At 38.4% G+C, this 23,138-nt stretch overlaps 1 protein-coding gene across 9 annotated transcripts in view; it reads right to left on the bottom strand.

Annotated features, from left to right (window-relative positions):
* Positions 1 to 1,864: 1,864 nt before the first annotated feature.
* Positions 1,865 to 23,138, bottom strand: part of alg13 (ALG13 UDP-N-acetylglucosaminyltransferase subunit) — a 21,772-nt gene continuing 498 nt past the window's right edge. The window contains exons 2-25 of one of the 9 annotated variants that reach the window (XM_051877519.1): positions 22,932 to 23,015; positions 22,781 to 22,831; positions 22,573 to 22,619; positions 21,743 to 21,815; positions 19,077 to 19,158; positions 18,763 to 18,925; positions 17,268 to 17,337; positions 17,085 to 17,193; positions 16,486 to 16,550; positions 16,205 to 16,305; positions 16,012 to 16,127; positions 13,408 to 13,452; positions 13,209 to 13,305; positions 12,791 to 12,904; positions 10,773 to 10,917; positions 10,407 to 10,551; positions 8,425 to 8,460; positions 8,259 to 8,320; positions 7,893 to 7,964; positions 6,950 to 7,133; positions 6,746 to 6,841; positions 6,479 to 6,519; positions 2,708 to 2,891; positions 1,865 to 2,582 (exon numbers count right to left, since the gene is read on the bottom strand). In XM_051877519.1, coding sequence (XP_051733479.1) covers positions 2,299 to 2,582; positions 2,708 to 2,891; positions 6,479 to 6,519; positions 6,746 to 6,841; positions 6,950 to 7,133; positions 7,893 to 7,964; positions 8,259 to 8,320; positions 8,425 to 8,460; positions 10,407 to 10,551; positions 10,773 to 10,917; positions 12,791 to 12,904; positions 13,209 to 13,305; positions 13,408 to 13,452; positions 16,012 to 16,127; positions 16,205 to 16,305; positions 16,486 to 16,550; positions 17,085 to 17,193; positions 17,268 to 17,337; positions 18,763 to 18,925; positions 19,077 to 19,158; positions 21,743 to 21,815; positions 22,573 to 22,619; positions 22,781 to 22,831; positions 22,932 to 23,015 — 2,466 coding nt within the window. In that variant the 3' untranslated portion in view covers positions 1,865 to 2,298. Of the gene's footprint in view, positions 2,583 to 2,707; positions 2,892 to 6,478; positions 6,520 to 6,745; positions 6,842 to 6,949; positions 7,134 to 7,892; positions 7,965 to 8,258; positions 8,321 to 8,424; positions 8,461 to 10,406; positions 10,552 to 10,772; positions 10,918 to 12,790; positions 12,905 to 13,208; positions 13,453 to 16,011; positions 16,128 to 16,204; positions 16,306 to 16,485; positions 16,551 to 17,084; positions 17,194 to 17,267; positions 17,338 to 18,762; positions 18,926 to 19,076; positions 19,159 to 21,742; positions 21,816 to 22,572; positions 22,620 to 22,780; positions 22,832 to 22,931; positions 23,016 to 23,138 lie in introns of all 9 variants that reach the window. The other 8 variants (XM_051877520.1, XM_051877521.1, XM_051877513.1 and 5 more) reach the window with 8 other exon arrangements.

The following is a 23,138-nucleotide window of genomic DNA, read 5'->3' as shown; positions in this document are numbered from 1 at the left end:
ACAACAGTGTTGTCAAAATGATCCCCGGTCACATGGATCCGCAAAAATGGCAAAAAATGCTGTATTATGCATGCCAGCCCAGTAGTTGGCAGTGTCACTTCAGGTGCGTTTCAATTCACATAATTATGCACTATTCCATGACGTTTTGTAATATAAATAGTGCGAGTAGTGTGTTCACACTGAAATTTTCAAATAGAAAAAGTACACTTTAAATACCCAGATGATGCACTTAATTAAACCTGAAAAAACGTGGGAATTTGGGACACTTAATGCACTCAACTGTCGCAGCTTTACATACATACTGAAGGGGGAGGGGCTAAAATAACCTTATAAAATAAATACAATACACAGTTGAGTACATTGTGCATAAGTACATAGTGTATAAGTGCATAGTGCGTAATTTGGGACAACTTTTGTAAAGAAACACAACGTGCCTTTCGACTGAACACGTAATAAACATACATGACATCACCGCTTGACAAAAATCGCATTTTTGGAGTAGCACAAGTTAAAGCCAAGTAAAGCAATTGCATAATTATCCAATTCTAAACATCCAGAAAAGTCCACCTGCATGCAATTAATTGCAAAAAATCCTTAACATGGCTTTAAAGATCTATACACGCACACAACCATTTTAAAGTTTGGGGACAGTACGATTTTTTGTTTTTTTAAGTCTCTTATGCTCACCAAGGCTGCATTTGTTTGATCATTACATTAAAAACCGTAATGTGAAATATTCTTACAATTTTAAATAATTTTTCCATTTTAATATATTTTATTCCTGTGATAAAAAGCTGAATTTTCAGCATCATTACTCCAGTCTTAAGTCACATGAGGCTTCAGAAATCAATAGTTGTGTTCGAGTTGATGCCGCTTTTCCACCAAAATTACAGAACAATTCGTCCCAGGAACGTTTCTATCGCGGTCTAAAATACCGTGAAGATTAGCCCGGCGACATAGGACTGCGCATGACTTTCCAGTTCCTGCTGGATTTCGTCCTCCACATACAAGCTTAATAAAGCCTGAACCTCATCGTTGGTCATAATTTTTAAACTCCATTGTTGATTCGAATAGCAAACGACTCTTCCTGTACGCACCGCAACAGACATGTAAAAATGGTGGTTGAAATAAAATGCTGCGTGAAGTACCACCCCAAAGTCCCTAGTTCCTGCGGTGGAAATGCGGCAATACACTGATCAGTCTGCGCAGCACAGCTTCAAGTCGAACACACCTAATCTACTATGCTGATTTGCTGCACAAGAAACATTTCTTCTTTGTCAGGATTAGGGTCGTCAAAACTACTGACTTTAAATTTTAAAAATGTGACAATACCAGCATTTCTCCCTAACATTTTGAGGGCTGTTGAGCGGATTCTTAAACACCTCTGATTGGCCATTGTGTTCACATGCTTAACAAATATGTCATTGGCTACAATAATCAACGCTTCAAAAACATGTTGTAAATAGACATCTTTGATGCTCTTCACCGAGCGCTTACACATACACATGGGAGCGTTTAAAAGCAGGCATCAGCGGATCCGTCTATCAGCAGATATATTAGGGATCCGACGACTTTCAAACACTCCCATGTAAAGTAGGGATATATTGTGACATTGACAACATTGTAGCCTATCACAGACATATCTGTTGAGTGTGTGAACACAATGGCCAATCAGAGGTTAAGAATCCGCTCAACAGCACTAAAAATTGATTTCTTTAAAAAAAAAAAAAAAATTTTTTATATATATATATATATATATATAAAATTATATATATAGTAGTGTACAGCAGTGCATGCTCACATAAATTTGATTTCATTTTCAGTTCAGCTTGTAACCTTTAAAATAGATTTGGAAACAACTTGATTTAGTTTCTTTTTTTATATTTTATTTGTGCAGCTATAATAAGTGATTTTTTTGACATAGAAAAAACAACAGACAATGGTTTCCTAAGGCTTGAACTCCTGGTGTGTTGCTAAACGACTACATTCTGGAAGCGTGCAAACATTTGTAAAAACAAATGAGAAGAGAATTCTAATCACATTTAGAATCGAGTCACCTTTTAAAATCCACAAATAATTGGGGGGGAAGAAATCCAATATATGCTTATTAAATTGGAGTGAAATGATGGTTTGATAGAGAATGTGCGGGGTGGTAAAAGCACATCTACTCTGTCCTGCCTTTCTATTCATGTACCGAGTAACACTGCAGGATCCCTGAATAACCATTCGTCTGTGAAAACAATACAGAACTAACAACTGAACAACATAAACGAGAACATTTCTGCTGGTTAGCGATACTTAGACAAACTGTGAGTGTGGCAGATGGGTGGGGTGGGTCTGGGTGGTGATGTAGTTGACGGGGGAGTGCGACGAAGAGGGGCAGTATGTGGCGTGGTGGATGCGGGGGTGCGGGCCAGCACCGGGAGTCCAGGGTGTGAGGTAGTGATATGTTGTGGAAAGCACAGGCACGTAGGGCTCATAGCCGGGGTGAAGGGGCGGCTGGCCGCACTGCTCCTGCACCAGGGGGTAGAACACCGTGCCGGGGACCACCGTGGGAGGGGTTTCCATAGCCAGAGTGGTGCCTGAGGAGAGGAGGGCATGGGTGTGAGTGTACAGTGTAGAACAGACTGTTTGACAAGCTCAAGACGGAAGTGCCAGCTGAGAGTGTGGAGGTTTGTGCTGGTAACGATAGAGGAGGGAAGCTGACCATTGCTGGGCACGTCTCCTTGTGGATGGGGGCACGTGCGGACAGGATCGGGGTAGGCCTGGGGAACTGTGTGGTCAGCGGTAGGAACGGCGCTCGGGTACGGCTGATACGGAGCGTCTGGTGCCGGCTGCTGGTACACCTGCTGCATGTGCACCATAGAGTGCCAGTAACTCTGCTGATACCACTGGAAGAAACACAAAAAACACTGGTATGTCACAAAGCAATTCAAGTCACAAAGTTTGCTTAAAACAAGCACAATTAGGGTAAGAAAAATAATTTAATTAAAACAGAAACAAGATTATGTTTTATATAAGATACTGTTGCAGAAAATGGCATCTATCTGGTCTATATTTAAGCAGCATATACACATTTTACTGAAACAGATTGTTTGACGAACCCATACACACTTTTTTCCAAAATGAAAATGAACTCTATACGCTATTGCATTAACTGCAGTAAAACAAATGCTATCGCTGTTAATTTATTCTTTTTATTAAATAAAAATGGCCAAAAAGTAATTTAATAAGACAGCAGAACACCACACCACATCAACATTTCACAGCATAAATGAGGGGTGCATCTTACTGAATATTACAGTGTTGCCTCAGTTTTCCTTTTCTTTAAATCACGAAAATAAAACTTAAAAAGTGATGACATTTTTATTAATACTCTATTACTGCTATGTTTTAGCCAGGTTTCTTTGATGTACTTTCGGGGGGTAAAACTTATCAATATTGGGTTTCTTTTTGGCCTAGCCTTGCCCCAGGCATGTTCTCCAGGGCACCCGTGAATTACTGGCTCATTCTAGCGCAGTCGGAGAAGTTAGCGGCTCACTCAAACTCCAAGAAAAGTGTTTTCTCTCCCATACAGAGAACCACTTTTCTAGGGGTAGTGTGGGATGTATTGAATATGATGAAGGCGCATCTGTCTCCTGCACTTGTAATTTCAATCCTGAACACTGTAAAAAGCATCAGGTTAGGTCAGGAGCTTTCTGGATCACAAATTCAGAAACTCTTAGGTCTCATGGCTGCAGCAGCACACATTATTCCCTTGGGTCTGCTCAACATGAGGCCGCTTCAATTCTGGCTCAAAAGCAAAGGTTTTCATCCTCGTAATCATCCCTCCAGGGTGCAAGAGTAATGAGACCAGGGTTACGTGCTCTATGATTTGAGTTCCTCTACAGAGGTCTGGCTTTAGGGGCGTGTTGCCGTCGCAAAGCTCTCATGAAAGATGCCTCTCTCAAGGGATGGGGTGCGGTTCTCGGGGTGACCGGACCCTCATCTCTTCTTGGCACATGGCACAATGATGTTAAACCAGTTTGTTCTTTGATTTCACTTAAAGCATTTTCAGGGTTTCTGCAGGTTTTATGGTAGGTAAATTAGGTAAATTTAAGTAAACTTAGGTAAATTTGAGACCTTTTTAAGACCAATTAAAGAAAATGTAAGGAATAAATTGAAGGGAACACAACACGTCAATATGTTCTTTAAATGTAAACGTCTAGGAAGCACACAATGAGTTGCATTAGCAACACTTCAAAGCTTGAAAATACATTTTCCAACAGATCTCCATTACTTTAATTTTACAAAAACAATTTGGGTTAGTTCACCCAAAAATGACATTTCTGTCATTAAATACTCGCCTTCGTGTCGTACCAAACCTGTAAGACCTTCGTTCATCTTTGGAACACAAATTAAGATATTTTTGATGAAATCCGAGGGTATCTGATCCACACATAGGTAGCAACGACATTGCACCTTTTGAGGTCCAGAAAGGTACTAAAGACATCATTAAAACCGTCAACGTGACTACAGTGGTTCAACCTTAATATTATGAAGCGACAAGAATACTTTTTGTGCGCAAAAACAAAACAAAAATAGCGACTTTATTCAACAAATTCGTCTGTCCCCTTCATACTGCTACGCTATTTTTGTTGCAGAGCTTCTGTGTTTATGTCTGAACGCTGGCTCAGTGTTGTTCTCAGAAAACAAGACTTAATTTCTTAATTTTGCATTGATCCTATGAAATGTTTTAATGGTTAAATTCAATTGTATTGGTCAAAAAGCATGTCTAATTAAAATCATGAAACATATACAATTTAACAGCAATTTATTAAAAGTTCAACAATATTCATTTTTAGGGCCCTAAGAAATACGTTTTATTTTTCTCAAATTCCATTTTATTTTTTCCAAATTCTGTTTTTCACATAAGGGTGAGTAAATGAATGGATGAACTATCCCTTTAAGTGCGATATATTAATCCAAAAGATTTATTAATCCAAATGACTATATGCGTTCTATAGAACTTCCGTAATAATATAAGCCAGCTGGAAAACTTCCGGTGAGATGTCACTTGCTGGTGTGTTGAGCATCAGTAATGTATACTTAGTTTATGATCAGAATATAGTCACTTAAATAGTCAGGCATAGCATTAATTTAGTTATTCAAACGTAAGACGACATAAATAAAAGACGTACCTCAGTGTTCCTCCTCGGCTAAATTCAATCTGACCATCAGTTTTCACACTTTCGTGTGGGAAAAAAAGTGTCAAATTAAATATTTATTGTGCACTTTAGTTAGATTCATTGAATAAAATGTGTGTTTTCACAAGTGTGCTGAAATCATTGATTTTGTGCTGCACTGACTGACAGCTGCTGTGATTACAAAGGGAAAGCGCGATGCTCGCTCTGTGTAATTCAATCACAAGAAAAGTTATTGTTTTTCATAAGATTTTGTGAGTACTTCATACTTCACCTTGACGAAATGTATTTTTAAACCTAGTTATTTTATAATGTTTAATATTTAGTGAAACTAAGTGAAAAACTATGAGGAAATGGCTGATATACGTGCAAATAAATGCTACTTTGCCGCCACCTGCTGGTTATAATGGTAATTAATGTCTTTTTTTTTTCTAATTTCCTACATCTTAAAACATTTGGTTTTACAAATGGGGACAATCTCAGAAGGATGAACAAATAATGTTTGTGGTCATCACATTAAAAATAATATTTGAAGTGCTGGAAAAATAATGCGTGTGCGTGTCTAATTACACACACGGCATTTTTTAAACGGTCCCAATAGCTTCGTCTTTATTGCAATCAATAAAACTGGTTTATTGGCAAATTAGGTAAATGTGATAACTGCATTAAAATATGAATACAACACTAAAAAGTCAACCACTGATGGTTTTGTGTCGATGTACAGCGAGTACAGAATGAACAGCTAACAGTTCACCAGAAATGCCCAAGTTGGCTTAACGACAACCAGGAAGTAACCGCATATGGGCAATTCCGTGACGTTCCGCATTATACAGTAAAATCTATTTTTATGAATGGATTCTGCAATTCCGTACACATTTTCCTCATTGCGGAAATCATAGGGCCCTAATTTAATGCCATGATATTGAATTTAAGACTTTCTGCTCCAATTTAAGACATGTTTAAGGCCTTAAATTGTAGATGGTCAAAATAAGACTTTTTAAAACCCTTGGAAACCCTGATATTGTGGCCTTAGATGACAGAATTTTTTTTTTGTGTGAACTTTATCTTTAAGGCTCATAAAAATTAACTATTTAATGGTTACTAAATGGCTGAATTTCATCCCTAGCCTTTTATCATGCTGCTTTTGTTTTATAAAACCACAATATTGCATGTGTTACTAATTTTAAGCATAACACAGATAAACCCTGCCTCATTTATAGTGAGGAACACTACGCAAGCTATAAATATCTAGAGGTGACACTGGAGATAAAAAAAAAAAAAAAAAACCCACTTACCTGAACCCCCAAATTGTAGTAGTACTGGAGCACTTTGCAATCTGAGAGAGAGAGAGAGAGAGAGAGAGAGAGAGAGAGAGAGAGAGAGAGAGAGAGAGAGAGAGAGAGAGAGAGAGAGAGAGAGAGAAGAGAGAGAGAGAGAGAGAGAGAGAGAGAGAGAGAGAGAGAGAGAGAGAGAGAGAGAGAGAGAGAGAGAGAGAGAGAGAAAGAATTTAAAAACAACAAATATGAAGGACATAATTACACAAGGCGGTGGTTTCCTCTGACCTCTTGGAAGATCACTACCATTGGGGTCATAAGAGTAGGGTGGAGGAGGTGCCATGGCGACCGCCTCTCCCAGCTCATTCACAAACCATGGAACTGCTTGGGGTAGGAACAGCATGAAAAAATACAGAGGGAGAGTGTCTTGATTTGTCATCTTTGCTAACTTTATTCCTCTGTTATAAAATACAGCAAATCAGAACTGTATACCAGGCCTGCCCAGAACATTCTGGGGTGGCGGCTGTCCCGGGGTTAGGATGCTGTTGGGCTGGAGGGTGTTTGGGGGGGTCTGGGAGCTCCCAGTGGATGAAGAGGAAGAGTTTGAAGTGAAGATTGCAGCCGGGGCAGAGTTGATTTGTTGAGAAGAGGAGAGGACAGATGACTTCACAACCACCTGAAAAGAATTCAGCACATGTCCCATCCGAAGAGGATGGACACAACTGTAGCTGTGTTTCCATTACCCTTCAAATTGCGCAAACTAATACTACGAATTGAAAATACGCCCAATGGAAATGCGTCAATTTCACAATAACTCCCATATATCGGCAAAAAAAGTTTTTACGCTCGCATGAGATGGTTTTTCAGGCAATTCGAAAAAGGAATATTTCGCAAAACTACAATGGAAACAGGTTTTTTTTCCATTTACAGGTCACCTGATGTATGTAAAAGTCGATCATTCATTAAAGATGGCATGGTATGTTTGGACAGAAGACGAGACAGTTCTTTGTTAAACTCATAAAAGACAAAAGAATTATGGGAATACTGGATTCTAAACAAAGAAATGCCACAATTTATCAAGACCTCGAAGCAGATAGGAGGGAGAAACACCTCATATGTGGCCGCTCCCGAGTATAAGGGGCTTTCCTGCCAATAATGCTTGGATAACATGCCTACGTCTCCTTTGATTAAAAATAATGGCTAGTGCAGTGGCTGTGATATACTTAAACCTAGTAACATCCGTTGCCATGATTTTTGGAATGACTTATCGCGAGAGGGAAAAATAAAAAAGTTTTAGCTGCATAACATCAGTTTATGGAAACGGCATCATTTCGCAATAGTTGTTAATCGACATTTAGAAAATAAGTTTTGCAAACATCTGTAATGGAAACCCGGCTTGTGTAACAATTTTATGAAAATGATGAACAATGCATGCCTGTTGTGAGTAACTGAAGGTGGCGACACCCTCTTGAGGCGACCCGGCACGAGAACTTCCGTCTTGAATGGTCTGTAAGACACATTAAAACTCAATCTGATTAGCATAGAATATTAATTTAAAACTCTAATTTTAAGTATTATAATAGACCGCATTTTTTAAGTTATATTATTGCACAGAAACAATCAAATGACCAAGTCCCATTTTCATTATTCTCAAATGAAGGGAAAAATACAAGTTGGTTTAGGAGAGATTGTGCTGGGTTGTCAGAGCACATCTACTCCATATTCTCCCACTGGAACTCAGCCACAGTATTAGCATTTTGCTGGACATTTTTGACAAATGAAGAAGTCTAGAAGACAGTACCAGATTGGTGGTAGACTCTGCTGCTGCTGCTGCATACACCGATGGACTCTGATATCCTGCCTCTGCAATTCAGAAATATGATGTTTTAATATCAACGCACACAGCATATAACGACAAGAGCATAATGCTGAAATTTTACTAACACTGGAGCTGTTAATGAACTAACCTGCGGCAGAGTAGATGTACTCTTCAGAATATTCACCTAGTCAAGACAACAGTTAAAATTAACCACCAATTCATCATAACCCATATGGGGTTGTGTTAAAACCTAGTCCGCTGCCAACCAAGACAGCACTTTTGGGCATCGTAGGCACAATTCCAAAGCAAAGGCTGTTTCAAACTATAGCCAGTAAAACAACTTCTTTGTGCACTTCCACACAGCAGAAAGCTTCAGTAATAAAGAAACTTCTGCTGAATTATTGGTGGTTTAAATGTACAAATCATTACCAACAGTATGCACCAAATGTATATGACAAGATCAACTGCAGGCATGAGATTAGATTTAGAGGAACTCATCTAATATCCCATCTTATAAGAGTTACCTGAACAGTCTGCATTTTTTATTCATGGACTTTGAGGTGGAAAACAGAATTGAATCTCAGACCATGTTGTAAACTAAAATGGAAGATGACACTCTGGGTAAATTAACTTCCTTGTCAATGGTCCTTGCAATTATTAGAGCCAGATTTGACAACAGGTTCGCACACACTCCATTTGCAGTGTGTATGTTTTTCCGTGCCCATGTTAATGTTTTAGTGTTCACACTGCACACAGATGAGGTCCAGCAATGCGTTCCAGAAGCGGTGAGTATGCAGCAGTGCAGCGACCGTTTCTGCACAGAGTCTATTTTTGCTGTGCTACACACACTGAATTAAAGTGACAGCGCATTGTTCGCATAAACAACACTTAAATGTAGTAATTTCACCATAAATGTATATAATTTAACTCAACACATGGCTTTTTGCCCAGGGTAAAGCAAGGAAAACTACACCTTACCTGAGTTACCTCACATTTAGATAAACAAGGCAACATAATCGTCTCTCCGTGGAAGTGGAAAAAAAATAAAGTTCTTTATGACCCGCAGGATTTCTTGTATAAAGATTTAAATGCAAAACAAAATGCATGAGTGTTGGCTGTTTTTGTCAATTCAAGTTAATTAAAAATGTTTGTGATTTTAACAAGAGTATGTTTAAATGTTTTGCCACTTGCTTGAGCAACTTAATAGGCTATATAAATCTATAGCCTATAGAAGTAATGAATTGAACAATACATTGTTTAAATTTACTGCATGAATATGTCTGTACAAGACTGCATAACTGTACTGTGTGCAAAGAGATTCACAATGCTGAAAAAACATTTTCAGTAACAACTTTTGGATTTTAAATAAAAGTAATGGATAAATGTGTTTGTGGTATACAGCCGCGGATCAGTTGCGCACTGCAAACACGTCATGTGAAAGCACAATGAGCCTGCACTGATTCTGCACCGCATACGTACTGCAATACATACTGCAAACAGAGCATGTGTGAACCTGGCGTTATGCTGCCCCTCGGAAACTGGGTCATAGTTCCATCCAATAAAAAAAAAAAAAAAAAAAAAAAAAAAAAAAAAAAAAAGTTATTGCACAAATATTGATGATTAGGAGCATCACAATATAGCAGAAGAGGCAATATAGATGAAAAAAACTATACTGATATCATGGTAATCCTATACATATGATAATATAAATAATCCAGCGCTTGTACTGATTGACAATCTAGTAGGTGGTGGCATTGTATCTTAACGTGGGTTGCCACTCATCACATGTGTAGCTACTACTGTCGCACAAAATCTAATGTTGGAGACAGACTAATGCGAGACGAGCCGAACCTGAAAAAGTTATCTCACCACTGTGGGTGTTTTTTGGATTTCATAAAAAAGACAGGGTGTTAACTCTCACTCTGCCTCCCTACACTCTTATTTTGAATGTACCCAACCTTCTTAAGGGAACATGGTGATGGGGAAAACAGTAAGATGGTAGGAAAAACTGACCATGTGGGTAGTTGTCAGTGAGTCAGCTCATTTGGTTTTGACACAGATCCATGGGACATTCAGAACCAAACCACATGCATATGCAGCAACTCTACACTGGCAAGTTTTTGACTGTACCTTGGTCACCAGCAGTACTCCTCTCATCAGGGTCCTCCTCTGATGATGTCATGGGCTGCTTGCCTGAGGGAGGGATTGGACTGGGAACTCTTGGCACCCAGTAAGCAGTGGCCCCGGGAACCATGGGGCTGGAGACGGCTTGACCCTTCAGATACACAAAGAGAGAAGGACAGAATAGTGATCTTAGCATCAAGGCCTGTTCACACCACGACAATAACTTTTAGAAAGCTCAAGCATTTAAAGCCGTATTGTGCCCTTATAATAACTGTTATTGTGCACTGGTGTGGACACTAATATAGTTATCAATATAGGTGTGAACGGTCATAAAACTCCCAACTGTTACTGAAGCAGAACTAGGTGTCTCACTGGTATTGGTGCGAAGGCACTCTCATCAGTCTCCTCAATCTCATAGAAGGTAATGCTTCCCTCCATGTCTTGGGTTTCCTCTCCAGGCTCAGGAACACAACTCAGACACTCTTTATTCAGAGAGTGCATCTGCCGTCGACTCCTTCTATACATACACAACTTTAAACTCACTTTGCTAGCAGTTTAATTAAAGAGGTTTACAATATTGAAAATTATGCTATTGACAGAGGTGGACAGAGTATCCAAAAACTGTACTTGAATAAAAGTACTTATAGAAATATTTACTCGAGTAAAAAAGTATATTTACTTAAGGAGTTAAAAAAAGTATCCCAAGTATCCCAACAAGTATTTGTTGTAAATGTATTATCTGTATGACATAACCTGTGCAATTGCTCACAGACAGCATACATACAGTAGATGTTCAACTAATAAAGATCTTCATTGCTGGCAAACAATTGGATGCATTTGCAGATTTGCTTTCAATTGACTGTAGGTCCACTGCCACTTCATCCAACGCTCTTGATGTTCTTAAATTTCCTCTTACATCTCAGAGTGAGAAACCGCTTATGACGATTCAGTGCGTACAGGGAACTAAACAAATAATTCAAACTAGTGGTAATTCAAATAATATTAATTTAAAATAATTCAAATAATTGGTACCACTTCAGTACCAAATCGGTACTGAAATTTAAAAAAAATGTGACGTACCAGCATTTGAAAGCAGGCATCTATAAGCGGATCCCTAATATATCAGCTGATAGACGGATCCACTGATAGACGCCTGCTTTCAAACGCTCCCGTGTGTATCTGTGTAAGCGATCAGTGAAGAGCATCAAAGACGCCTATTTACAACATGTTTTTCAAGCATTGATCATTGTAGCCAATCACAGACATATCTGTTGAGCATGTGAATATAACGGCCAATCAGAGGTGTTTAAGAATCCGCTCAACAGCGCTCAAAATGCTAGGGGGAAATGCCTGTCAGTTTGAATTAGGGTTGTCAAAAGTACCGACTTCAGTACCAAGTCAGATATGTCTGTGATTGACTACAATGATCAACGCTTCAAAAACATCTTGTAAATAGACATCTAGGTACCGTCACATTAAGATAATGTGTAGTTTATTCCAAGTGTGCTTCTTAACATGTATTGCATTAAAATAATGTAACGAGATGAATGTCGCCCAGTGTAACGATGTAAATTTTTTCTCATTAGAAATGTACGAGTAAAAGAGTGTATAAATGCATGTTTTTGCTCAATTTTTCCAACTTTTGACTTAATTTCTAAATTCTTCAGGAATTTAGCATTGAGGTAATTAAATATTTTCTTGGTTATCACTAATGCTCTTTCCGTTTTGTTGTAGATTAGACCATTATGCTGCCTCAGAAGCCGTACAAAATCAGTTTTAGGGGATACCTTTGAATGCAAATGCTGTCTGAGAAGTCATTGGTTTATTGGGCAGTGAGGCAACAAGTCAGGCAACAGCTGCCTAAGCTTTTAGACCCAGCATTTGATTACGACACGGGTTTCCAATTCTGCTCCTGTAGGGCCACTTTCCTGCAGAGCTAAATTCTGCTGGATATTGGCTCTCCAAAAGCAGGACTGGACACCCTTGGATTTCGCAAACACGCCCTTGGATTATGTTCACACTTCATTGCTTTTCCCAGAAATAAATTGATTTAAAAAGGAAGAAGCTGGAAATAAATAATTTTGAAAATGACTTCATTGCTGTTTTCTATGCAACAAGCTGTCAAATGGGGTTTTGGCAGGTTGTGAGGCAAACTAAAAGGTACTATTTACAAAAAAAAAAAAAAAAGTTTTGCCCCAATTTCCTGTTTCAACAGGAAATGCATGTAGACACATTATCCTTATTTTCATAACGCATTTTTTTTTTTTTTTTTGGAAACTGAAGAAAAAAAAAAAAAATCAGTTTTACAATAGATTGATAGAAGACACAAACTATAATTTTTTCCATATAATCTATTTCTAATTTACGTGTTAAAGTGAATGCTCTCCTACCGTGACCTGAAAGAGTAGTTATCAAAACTCTGGTAGCAGCGCTTGCTAGGACTGGGATAATAGGCCATATCTGGTCCAATTAGATGGTGTCTGTTCAGGAATCGGGTTGAACTTCTGACAAAAACAGATGTGTGGCAAAAGAACCACAAGATTCACGCAATGAGTAAGGACAGGATGGTTAGAACAAGGGTGCCCAGTCCTGTTCCTGGAGATCTATCTTCCTGTTCAGCTCTAACCCTGATCAAACACAACTGAACCAGCTAATTAAGATCTTCAGGAGAACTTGAAAATTACAGACAGGCGTGTTTGATCAGGGTTGGATCTGAACACTGCAGGTAGGTAGATCTCCAGGAACAGGATTGGGCACCCCTGGGTTAGAAGATCCAACAAATAAGGGACCATAAAGAATTTGTCTAACCTGGGTGGTCCGTAACCACGCGGTGGTCTAGGCGGAGGGTGGGGTCGGTAGTGTTCATAGGCCAGGCCTGCAGGAGGTGGAGCGGGACCGTGCACGCCTGGAGAACGGACAGGATAATTGTTTCCTGGCCCAGGCTGCAGACGGGGAGGTAAGCCAGGCTGAGGACGACTGAAAGACACTGCCATCAACATGTCCTTACCACGAGGCTTCTTGAAGAACCGTCGCCGTCCGCGCAGCTCTGGGTCTTTAAAGAGGAAAACATTCATAACCCAGAAATATACAATCTGATCTATTGTCACTACACCAAAATATTATAAATCGAACAAAACCTCATAATTATCAATAATCACCAGATAACGAAATTAATAATTAGCAAAATATTCAACTACTATAAGTACATCCAACCTTACCTGAATATATTAATTTGGCTATATTAAATTCAACATTATTATTCACATACATGCAGCATACTCAGAGCGATATACTATAGAAAATCACAACTGCTTGTATTGTCGCAAAATGTAAACTATCGCACAGCTCCAATCTGAGATTATATTATATTATATTATATTATATTATATATCTTTTGAGACATTAAGATACACTGCCTGGCCAAAAAAAAAACTCAGTTTGGATTTAAATAGGCAAATGCTTAAGAGTCTATGATTGGATCATTATTGCTGTGATTATTATGTTTCTAGCATGTTATATGTTTGGCAACAGTTCTTCTAACCCTAATTGAAGGAGTGTGTAGTTTTTAATTTCTTAAAAAAAAACATGTAGGAAGACACATCATGGCCATATTCCAGGATGACAATGTTGTCATTTCCATCAAGAGGTGCATCATTTTTTGTATCTTGTATTGACAATGCAAGAGTCGAGCACTTTGTAAAGTCTCCTCCAGCACATCCCAAAGACTTTCAATGAATTTAAGGTCTGGACTCAGAAGTCCAATTCATGTGTGAAAATGATTCTTCATGCTCTCTGAACCATTCTTTCACAATTTGATCCTGATGAATCATTGTCATCCTGGAATATGGCCATGATACATCTTCCTACATGACTGTTTAAGAAATGAAATGCTCCATCAGTTAGGGTTAGAAGAACTGTTGCCAAACATAAAACAAGCTTCTTCCCGGGTTAGTGACATCACTAACCCTAAAATTTACATAAACCCTGCCCCAGAGGACACGCAACAAAGGGGGTGAGGCCATGTTGGGCTGCTTTAGAGAAGAGGAAGAGTTGTTATAGTAGAGTGTTGTTACCATGCCGTCAATTTACGCCAGACTGCTTCAATTCAACGCTGGATTTGCACAAAAGATTAACATGACGGCACATGCTAGTCGATGATTTGAATCAACTATAAAGCAACTACATAAATTTATCCACTAACCATTCAGAAACGTCCAGTTTCATTCTAAAAGTTGTAACTTCTTCCTGAGTCCCTCCATCATTGTTCAACTCCAGTTTGATCAATGTAAGGCTGAACACTATTACTGACAATCGTCATTTTGGCTGCGTGAGATTCTCCAGCTTTGTTGCTGTTAAGCAACCGAAGTGCAAGCTGTTAAAAGCTCCACCCTCTTTTGGAAAGCGGGCCGGGAGCAGCAGCTCATTTGCATTTAAAGGGACACAAAAAAAAACGAGCTGAATTTTGAGCTGAAACTTCACAGACACATTCTGGGGACACCAGAGACTTAGGGTGCTTTCACATTAGCACTTTTGGTGCGCACCCGGGTTCGATTGATGTCAGAGTTCGGTACATTTGGATGATGTGAACACTGTCTTCTGAACTCCGGTGCGCACCCGCGAAACCGTACCCGAGTCCGCTTAAAAAGGGTGGTCTGGGGTGCGGTTCAAGTGAACTCCGGTACGGTTCGCTGCTGATATGAATGCAAACGTACCAAATTGCAGAAGTGAACCGCTATTAATGCCGTATTTTTTGATAAAAATGTGTGTTTGTTTGTGTGTGTTTCACTCACTTTCCCGATGAGCGTGACTGACGTGCTGCAAGCAGAGAGCTGTAGTGTAGCCTCTCTCATTGCTGCTCGCCTTCAGCGTTTTACATTCGGGGCAGATAGAGGCAAGTGCCGTTATGAACAAAACCAACGTTTCAAAAACAAAAATATAAAAGTGAAGAGAGCAACGTTATGCATTTTGCCGCCTTCTCCTGCGCTGTCGTTACTAAGCAACGGAGTAAACAGCTGCTGGTTTGATGACGCAAACGAACCGCGGTTCGGACCCAAATAATATAATGTGAACAGAGTCCAGTGGGGGCAGGAGGAGGGGGGAGCAATCGAACTCGTGTTCGGTCCAGGCAATCGAACCAAGTGTGAAAGCACCCTTATATTATAGGTCCCCTTTAAGCATTTGCCTATTTAAATTCAAACTAATTTAAATAGTATTCAAACTAATATCCGGGCAGAGTATAATAAACATTAACACAATTTTCAGTAAAAGCTGCTTTAAAACAATGTGTATTGTCAAAAGTGCTATATACAGTAAATAAATGTTCTGTTCATGTGCCCTACTGATAACTCAATAATAGACCAATATATACACAGTATATGCCAAGCCAATATAATGGATAAATAAAATAAGTTATTTCAAAAAGTATATAATTATTATATGTAGTTCATTGCATATTCACATAAATGTTTACGTTTTTGGAAAGTTCTGTAAATGGACACTTATTTGCATACACATTTAATGTTCAAATGCTCAAAATAAGAAATCATTAACTAAATGGTAAAACTCAAGGACTGTACATCCCAACACAAATGAAGTTGTAAAAGAGGCAGACCTAGCTCTCCAGTGTACTGCTCTGGATGGTTGTAGGAGTTTCCTTTTCTGCTTGGTGTGATGTTCCAGGCTGGCACAGGGTTCACTGGCTTCAGATTACTCAAGGAAACCAGGTGCCTAGAGGAGTAAAAGATGATGTTTAGATATTCTCAGGGACATTTGCCTGTGAGAAAGCACAGATGGACACAGCTTACTTTTCTGCGAGCTCCTCAATGAACACGGTCACTGCAGTAGTGTGACTCCCTACTTCTTGAATGAAAGCATTGTAGTACTTCCCTTTTGGATCCAAGCGAACCTGGGGGGGATATGAGTATGATGGGGGTTGTGGGGAAATGAATTATTATTGAAAAATTATTAAAAAAAATACATAAGAGTTTGTGTTATCAAATGAGGAATGATTAAAAAAAAAAAAAAGAATGGAACTCCAATTTGCAATAATGTTAACACTTAAACCTGATGAAAGGTTTTGTCCCACCTGACACTTATCTCCTAAAAAGTATTGTCTGCCAGCAAACACCATGTAATCAGTCTTCTGTAGCTCTATAACACAGGATTATCACAAAGCACATCACAATAAAATTATGCACATTTTTTTAAAAAAAAAAAAAAGGAAAAAAAAAAAAAAGGGAAGATATATTTCTGAACATACTGCATGTAAGAGATGGCATCAATTGGCTTAGTAAAACCACCTGTTCTGCTCATAAGTTATAGGTTTAATTTGCATGCGGTCATATTCTCAAGGATATTCGGGATGAATCATAAAACATGAATATCCAGGTCATATTTAATAAATATAGTTATTAATAATTATACATTTTCATGAAGCCCATTAAGCACAATCTATCCCCCACCAAAAAGAAAAAAAAAAAGAAAAAAAAAAGGAAAAAAATTACATTAAGTAAAACATATTACTATGATGTTTAAATACTTTACAAGAGTGTCAATTCCTTCATTTTTTATTTATTTTACAGCAGCACTTTCTATTGAATGATGGTACAACATGGGAATCAGTACTAATTTAGTGTAAGAATCATTTATGTTCTTAAAAATGTAACTGAAATAAAGTAAACTGACCTTTGCGGCCGTCTTGCCACACGTCAAACTCTACATTGCGGTACAGCTCTGGCTCTAAGGCCTTTAGTACCTTGTATGGCAGAACCAGTTTTCCTGACCCTTCAGTGGCCTGGAGCAGAGGGTTTGTGTCAAATACGGATGAAAATTTGACATCTTAATCTTTTAAATTATGGTCTTAGCCACCTTCTGGTCCTCAGCTCCAGCTCTGGATTTGTCTTCTGAGCGGCAGTGACCACTCGTCTCCCATTCTTCTCTGAAACAACAAAGTCAAAGACATGCAAAGTACATAAACTGGCTTTTTTGCCACTATAAAAATCCACTTTTTTTTTTATTTTATTTTGTTTTTCCAATTGCACAAGTAGTTACAAGAGGAGTCAACTGAAAAAGTGCATTTTCATGTTGTTTAAAACCCTTATGACATTCTTGTGTGAAACAAAAGGAATATTAAAGAAAGTTTACACTGCTCTTCCCTAAAAAATGAAAGCATATATTTATATTAACCAGTAGTGTTGGAGAAGCTACTTGCTACCACCTGTAACTTATTAAGCTACTCTACAGTCAAACTACTTTATATAAAAAAATAAATAAAAAAAAAACCACACTCCCATTCAAAGGTTTGGATTTGGTGATATATGGGGTTGGTGATATATAAAGCCTGCATTTATTTGATCAATAATACAGTGAAAACAGTAATACTGTGAGATGTTAAGATTTAAAATAAGTTTTCTATTTTTATATTTAAAATCTAATTTATTTCTGTGATGACAAAGCTGAATTTTCAGCATTTTTCAGGATTCTTTGCTGAATACAAAATTCAATAAACAGTGTTTACTTAAAATGCATTTTTGTAAGAAGGTAAACATGTCATTACTGCCATTAATATGCATTCGATTGAACAAAAGTATTAATTTCCTTTAAAAAAAAAAATTAAATTCCTCAGAAATATAATAATTTGTATGAATTACTTCTGTAGGTGTTTTTTTTTTTGGGCTTTTTTTGAGCTTGTCATGATGAAACAACACTTTGTATTTGAGAGGTATCAGAAAGAAAAATATAGGCCGTTTTCAAAATCACCCCCCTTACCTTCATTCACTATTCCCTACATTAGTTCACTTAAAGGATTTAATGAAAATGAGTGAGTGAACTGACACAGAGTATACCAAAGAGCTGCAGCTTTTGCAATGTTTTTGCTTGCTGTTTAATAATTTGAAATTTAGCAAACTGGCAGCTACAGTAGTAATGAAAAGATTTTGTCATGGAAATTATGCATAAGCCCTAATTAAACAATGTAATAATGAATTAAAAAGGAATTTATGCCTGTTAAGATATAACACTGTACCCCTATATGACAAGCAGTTTGGAAAATGGATGGATGGGTGATTTAGCTGTGGGCGCCATCTTTTGGCAAGACGCAGAAATTCTTTCAGAGTGACCCTCGCAGTGCATTATGGGTGTTCGCTAGCTGTTGAGTGTACAACGGTTGTCATTGCAGTACATTATGGGATTGAACGAGTGCACTTGATAACATCCACTATGGTTTTGGACACTACAAATGGCTGTTCCCTCTAATAGTGCCCTATTTACAGGGCTACGGGGGCAATTTCAAACACAGCCAGAGAGAAAAATAGACAGACAGCCTTAAAGTGTGCTACGAAAGTGTCAGAAAACAAGAGAAGACCTCTGAGGGCGGTCTTCTGGAGTATCATAGCCAGCATCCTCACTGCACATAGACTGGCTGTTTCTGTATCGTCGCCCCCCTCCTTTGAATCCCTCCAGCGCCATCTGCAGCTCTTCTTCCTCAACTCCCAGAACACGAGAGTATAACAGTTCATACAACAAGGCTGAAAAAAATGAAAATGCCACATACAATTCCACTATTGTGGTAAAATTACAATCCAATCCAACAATCCAGAACAAAATGTTCACCATTTGCTCATTATGGTTCATGATGTATTACACAAGGGATCTTGTCTTGATGAACTGCTAACTCACCCTGACATACTGCAGCATCCATTGGATAGTTCTTGGGGTAAACAATGTCATAGTGACCGTTGTTTGAGCAGCACAGCAAAATCTGTGGGGCGGAATTCAAGATGATAAATGTGCTGGGAGCCATAATGAATGCTGCAGATATTACGCAGTACTTTGTCAACAAAGCAATGCTTAAGCAAAGAAAAAACAAAACACTAAAAATGTGTCATCTTATTTCTTCACATTTCAAAGGAACACCATCTGGTGGATGGAAGCAGAAAAGAAGAATCTGTGTGAATGCTGCCAACCAAAATTATGTCAGTCTCAATCATCCCACCCTGATATACATATTACACACTAAGGGCTCGTTCACACAGAATGCGTTTTTGCTTTCTCAATACGTATTTTTTAAAAATTAAACTGATTTTAACTTTTTTAGAACGCCATGTCATGCGCGAGACGTTGCAAAAGACGCAAGACGCGAGCGCAACGGTTTTGCACGTCCATCTAACGTGTTTACATAGAAAAACAATGGAAAAGTAGTGCATAAGAATGGAAAAACGCGTTCTGTGTGAACGGCCCCTAAGGCCTCATTTACACTAGTGCGTTTTTGTTTTAAAACAGCATTTTAAAATGAAAAAGATCCTTGTCTACACTGGCGTTTCAGAAACAAACTCCATCTACACTACATGACCGTTCATGCACACTGGGCATGCGCATACAAGTGTAAAACAGTTGCCTCTTGCGCATGTAGGCAACTGCAATATTTAAAAAAAAAATAATAATAAATAAATAAATAAATGCGGAGCTTAACTGCACAATGGCTGCTAAAAATGACAACAAAGCCAGCAAAGATTGCAGTTCAGTCTTCATTTTGTTTACACGGTCGTCAAGGATACGCAGAGCAAACGTGGGCAGCCATGCCATCATTTTCAAAAGTCTCCATTTTGATCCGTTTACACTGAAACGCAACCCCAGCGTTTTCAAACTAACACAGGGTCTGCAGCGTTTTCGAAAGTCTTACGTTTTCGAGGGTCAAAAAAGCCAGAGTAGTGTAAATGACAGGCGTAACTGTAGAAAAAGTTATGTGTTTTTAAATGAAAATGCACTAATGTAAACAGGGCCTAAAATATCTAAAATAAAATAGCTGATGGATTTCACCAGATCCTCTGTCATTGGATGGTCACTACGTAATTTCTGGAGTCAGGGGTTTAGCTTCCGAGGCCAGATTAGTGAAACTGAATTAGAACTGAACTTGAATTAGAATTCAATGTGAACTTGCCCTGCATGCCAATGTCTATACTATCCATCCTAAATAGTATGCGAGATTACAATAAGTGTGTCCCAAAGCATAGTATGATGAAAAGAGTAAGCCACAAGTCCCCGGATGGTCTACTATTTCCGGTAGATTTTCGAAGTGTGGATCCGTGCACATTATAAAGGCTAAAATTAGGGGCTTTCGCAACGGATACTTCTAGGAACTCCGTTCTAGGAACTAGCCACTAGGATAGTTCCCTGAGAACTAATTTCTCCCCCGGGCCAGGTTCCTGGTGGCATTCGCACTGGGAATAGGAACTGTGAAGCGGCCGACAGTGGCGTCTTTAAGTGGGGCATTTACAAATACTAAAGGAGTCTGGCCACAGTCAAATACTGGAAGACGCCGTGATTGGCGCTGCGTTTGTTGTGTTTTGTGAGAACGGAGATGGAATGTAAACGCATAATTTACATGACTGAAAGAGCAGAAATTGGGGCTAAGAGATGAAATCTATGACAACTTTCAGTATTACATATCATCCAGGTGGAGAAAAGAACACAACCCTGCAGACAACAGGTAAATGCCGTTATCGCCGTTTTCCATGTTCGTGAAGTAAATATGTTTACAAGGCTTTTTAAAAATGCTGGGTGCCGGTGTTTGACCAATCAACGTACGCTCATGTCACTGATAGTTCCTATAGTGCTGGTCTAGACCCTAGCTCCCACTTCAGAGTAATTTAGTTTCCCCCAAAAGGAGTTCCTAGAATCAAAATCGTTCCTAGTTCCTGCAGTGTGAACACGGCAAAATCCGGGTATATCAGCCAATAGTTCTAGGAACTATGAAAAGGTTCCTCTGGTGTGAAAGCCCATATTGCCCACAACCCATTGCGCGTTGGACAAGGATTCGGTTCAGAATTACAAACACGAGTAAAATGTGTTAAAAATTACGAAACGTGGCGGATATGCACGACCGACGGTGAGAGGTTTAGATAAAGGTGATTAATATAATATTTAATGCTACCAGTGTTAAATTTCTTTTGAAATAACAATGTGGACTTCTATAAAGATCTGTTTGGCCATTAACTTTTAAATGCATCATTATGCATTAATATAAGGAGAGCCTCCGCATGAAAAACCCACGACTGCAGATTAACGTGCTACTGTATTTCTCTCCGATACGGTAGGAAATTAAATTAAATTAAATGTGGAGGATTTTAACTGTGACAATATGATTGACAGTTTATGGTGACAGGATGCGACAGAGAACAACCTTTAAAGATGCAATTTTATGATGTGATAGTATGTCCCGAAGCTTGTCCACTCTTTTACTACACACTCAAAAGTATGTACTTTTTCTTAACAAAAATAGTACATACTTTTAGGGCATATAAGTAAGCGATGGGATGCCGCATAAGAGTTTACACTTTCCTCACCTTAGGCAAATTGTCTTCCTCTGCAATCTCAGTTGGCGGTTTACCTGGATACCTGTAAATGACAAAGCACCGCCTGCGCCAAAGAACACTCGCATGAGAATTTGGGCCCAAAATCACAATTTTAAATTAAAATAAATTACATTTGAACTGATTCAAACAGGTATAGTTCAGATAAATCACAAAATATAAAGGAATAGTTTACCTAATTGTATTCTTGGGTCATTTTATGGTTTTTCTTCCATTGAACACAAAGTGAATTTAAGAACATCCTCTTTTCAATATAAGGAGAGAAAATGAGGACTGGGACTGTAAAGCTCCAAAATTACGAAATACATCTCTTAAAAGCTGTCCACACAACTTAAGCACTTTATTCCACATCTTCTAAAGTCTTATGATAGATTTGTGTGAGGAACAAACCAAAAACACAAATCATTATTCACTGAAAATATTCATTGTAGTGCAACTGATTTGGGCAATGATGCACTTTTTGTAGTCCATTGTAGATTTTTGGTGGATGGGAAGATTAACAGTTTAATTTTGGTCTGTTCATCACATGACTATCTCATGGACTACTTTTATGACCTATGTGTCATTTTGGGGCCTCCTAGCATATCAAAGAGAGAAGCCAGAATTTCCTTCAGAAATGTACCTTTTATGTTCCACAGAAGAAAAAGACTGGGTTTGAAATGACATGAAAGTGAGTAAATGACCCTCTTCCTTTTTGGGTGAACTATTCCTTTAAAAAAAGTTAATCAAAGAGAATATAGAAAGTAACTAATAGTATTTCACAAAAAAAGGCTCTGAATTAAAAAAGGAGATATAAAGCATACCTGTACACTAAAGACAGTGCTTTTATTTCCACTTGTCCTGTGGTTTCCTGAGAAATTTGGGATATTACAAGACAGTACATTACATTCATATGCTAGTTATTTTGGTTTCTGACACAGTAAACAACTACCCAATCATTAAACTACAACAATAAAACACATAATATGCAATGTTAATATTTTGTGAAGATGAAAGACCCTAAATGCAAACCGTGGGATCTTCCAAGCGTTCCAAATACTTCTCAAACGATCCTTGAACAAACTGAAACACATGTTAACACAATAAGACAACATGCTATAAATGTTTAAATTTACTGACAGTTTGTACAAAGGTTTTGTTGATGTAGTCTGAATTCACTCACAGGTTCAAAGTTACATCTGTTTGCCCTCATGAAGTTGACACACCGCTTTCTTATTCTATGATGGTAATTCTGGGTGTAGTAAAGCTTAAAACAAAATAAAAACATCAGTCCATAAGCATATTGTAATATGGTCAGGTAGCCTACTTAATTGGAGATGTGAACCCATAAATGTCATTTAGCGACTCATTTTAACAGCTATGCTACAGC

The sequence above is a fragment of the Ctenopharyngodon idella genome, chromosome 21, assembly GCF_019924925.1.
Source record: "Ctenopharyngodon idella isolate HZGC_01 chromosome 21, HZGC01, whole genome shotgun sequence".
NCBI lineage: Eukaryota > Metazoa > Chordata > Actinopteri > Cypriniformes > Xenocyprididae > Ctenopharyngodon > Ctenopharyngodon idella.
This window is presented reverse-complemented; position numbering and strand designations above follow the sequence as displayed.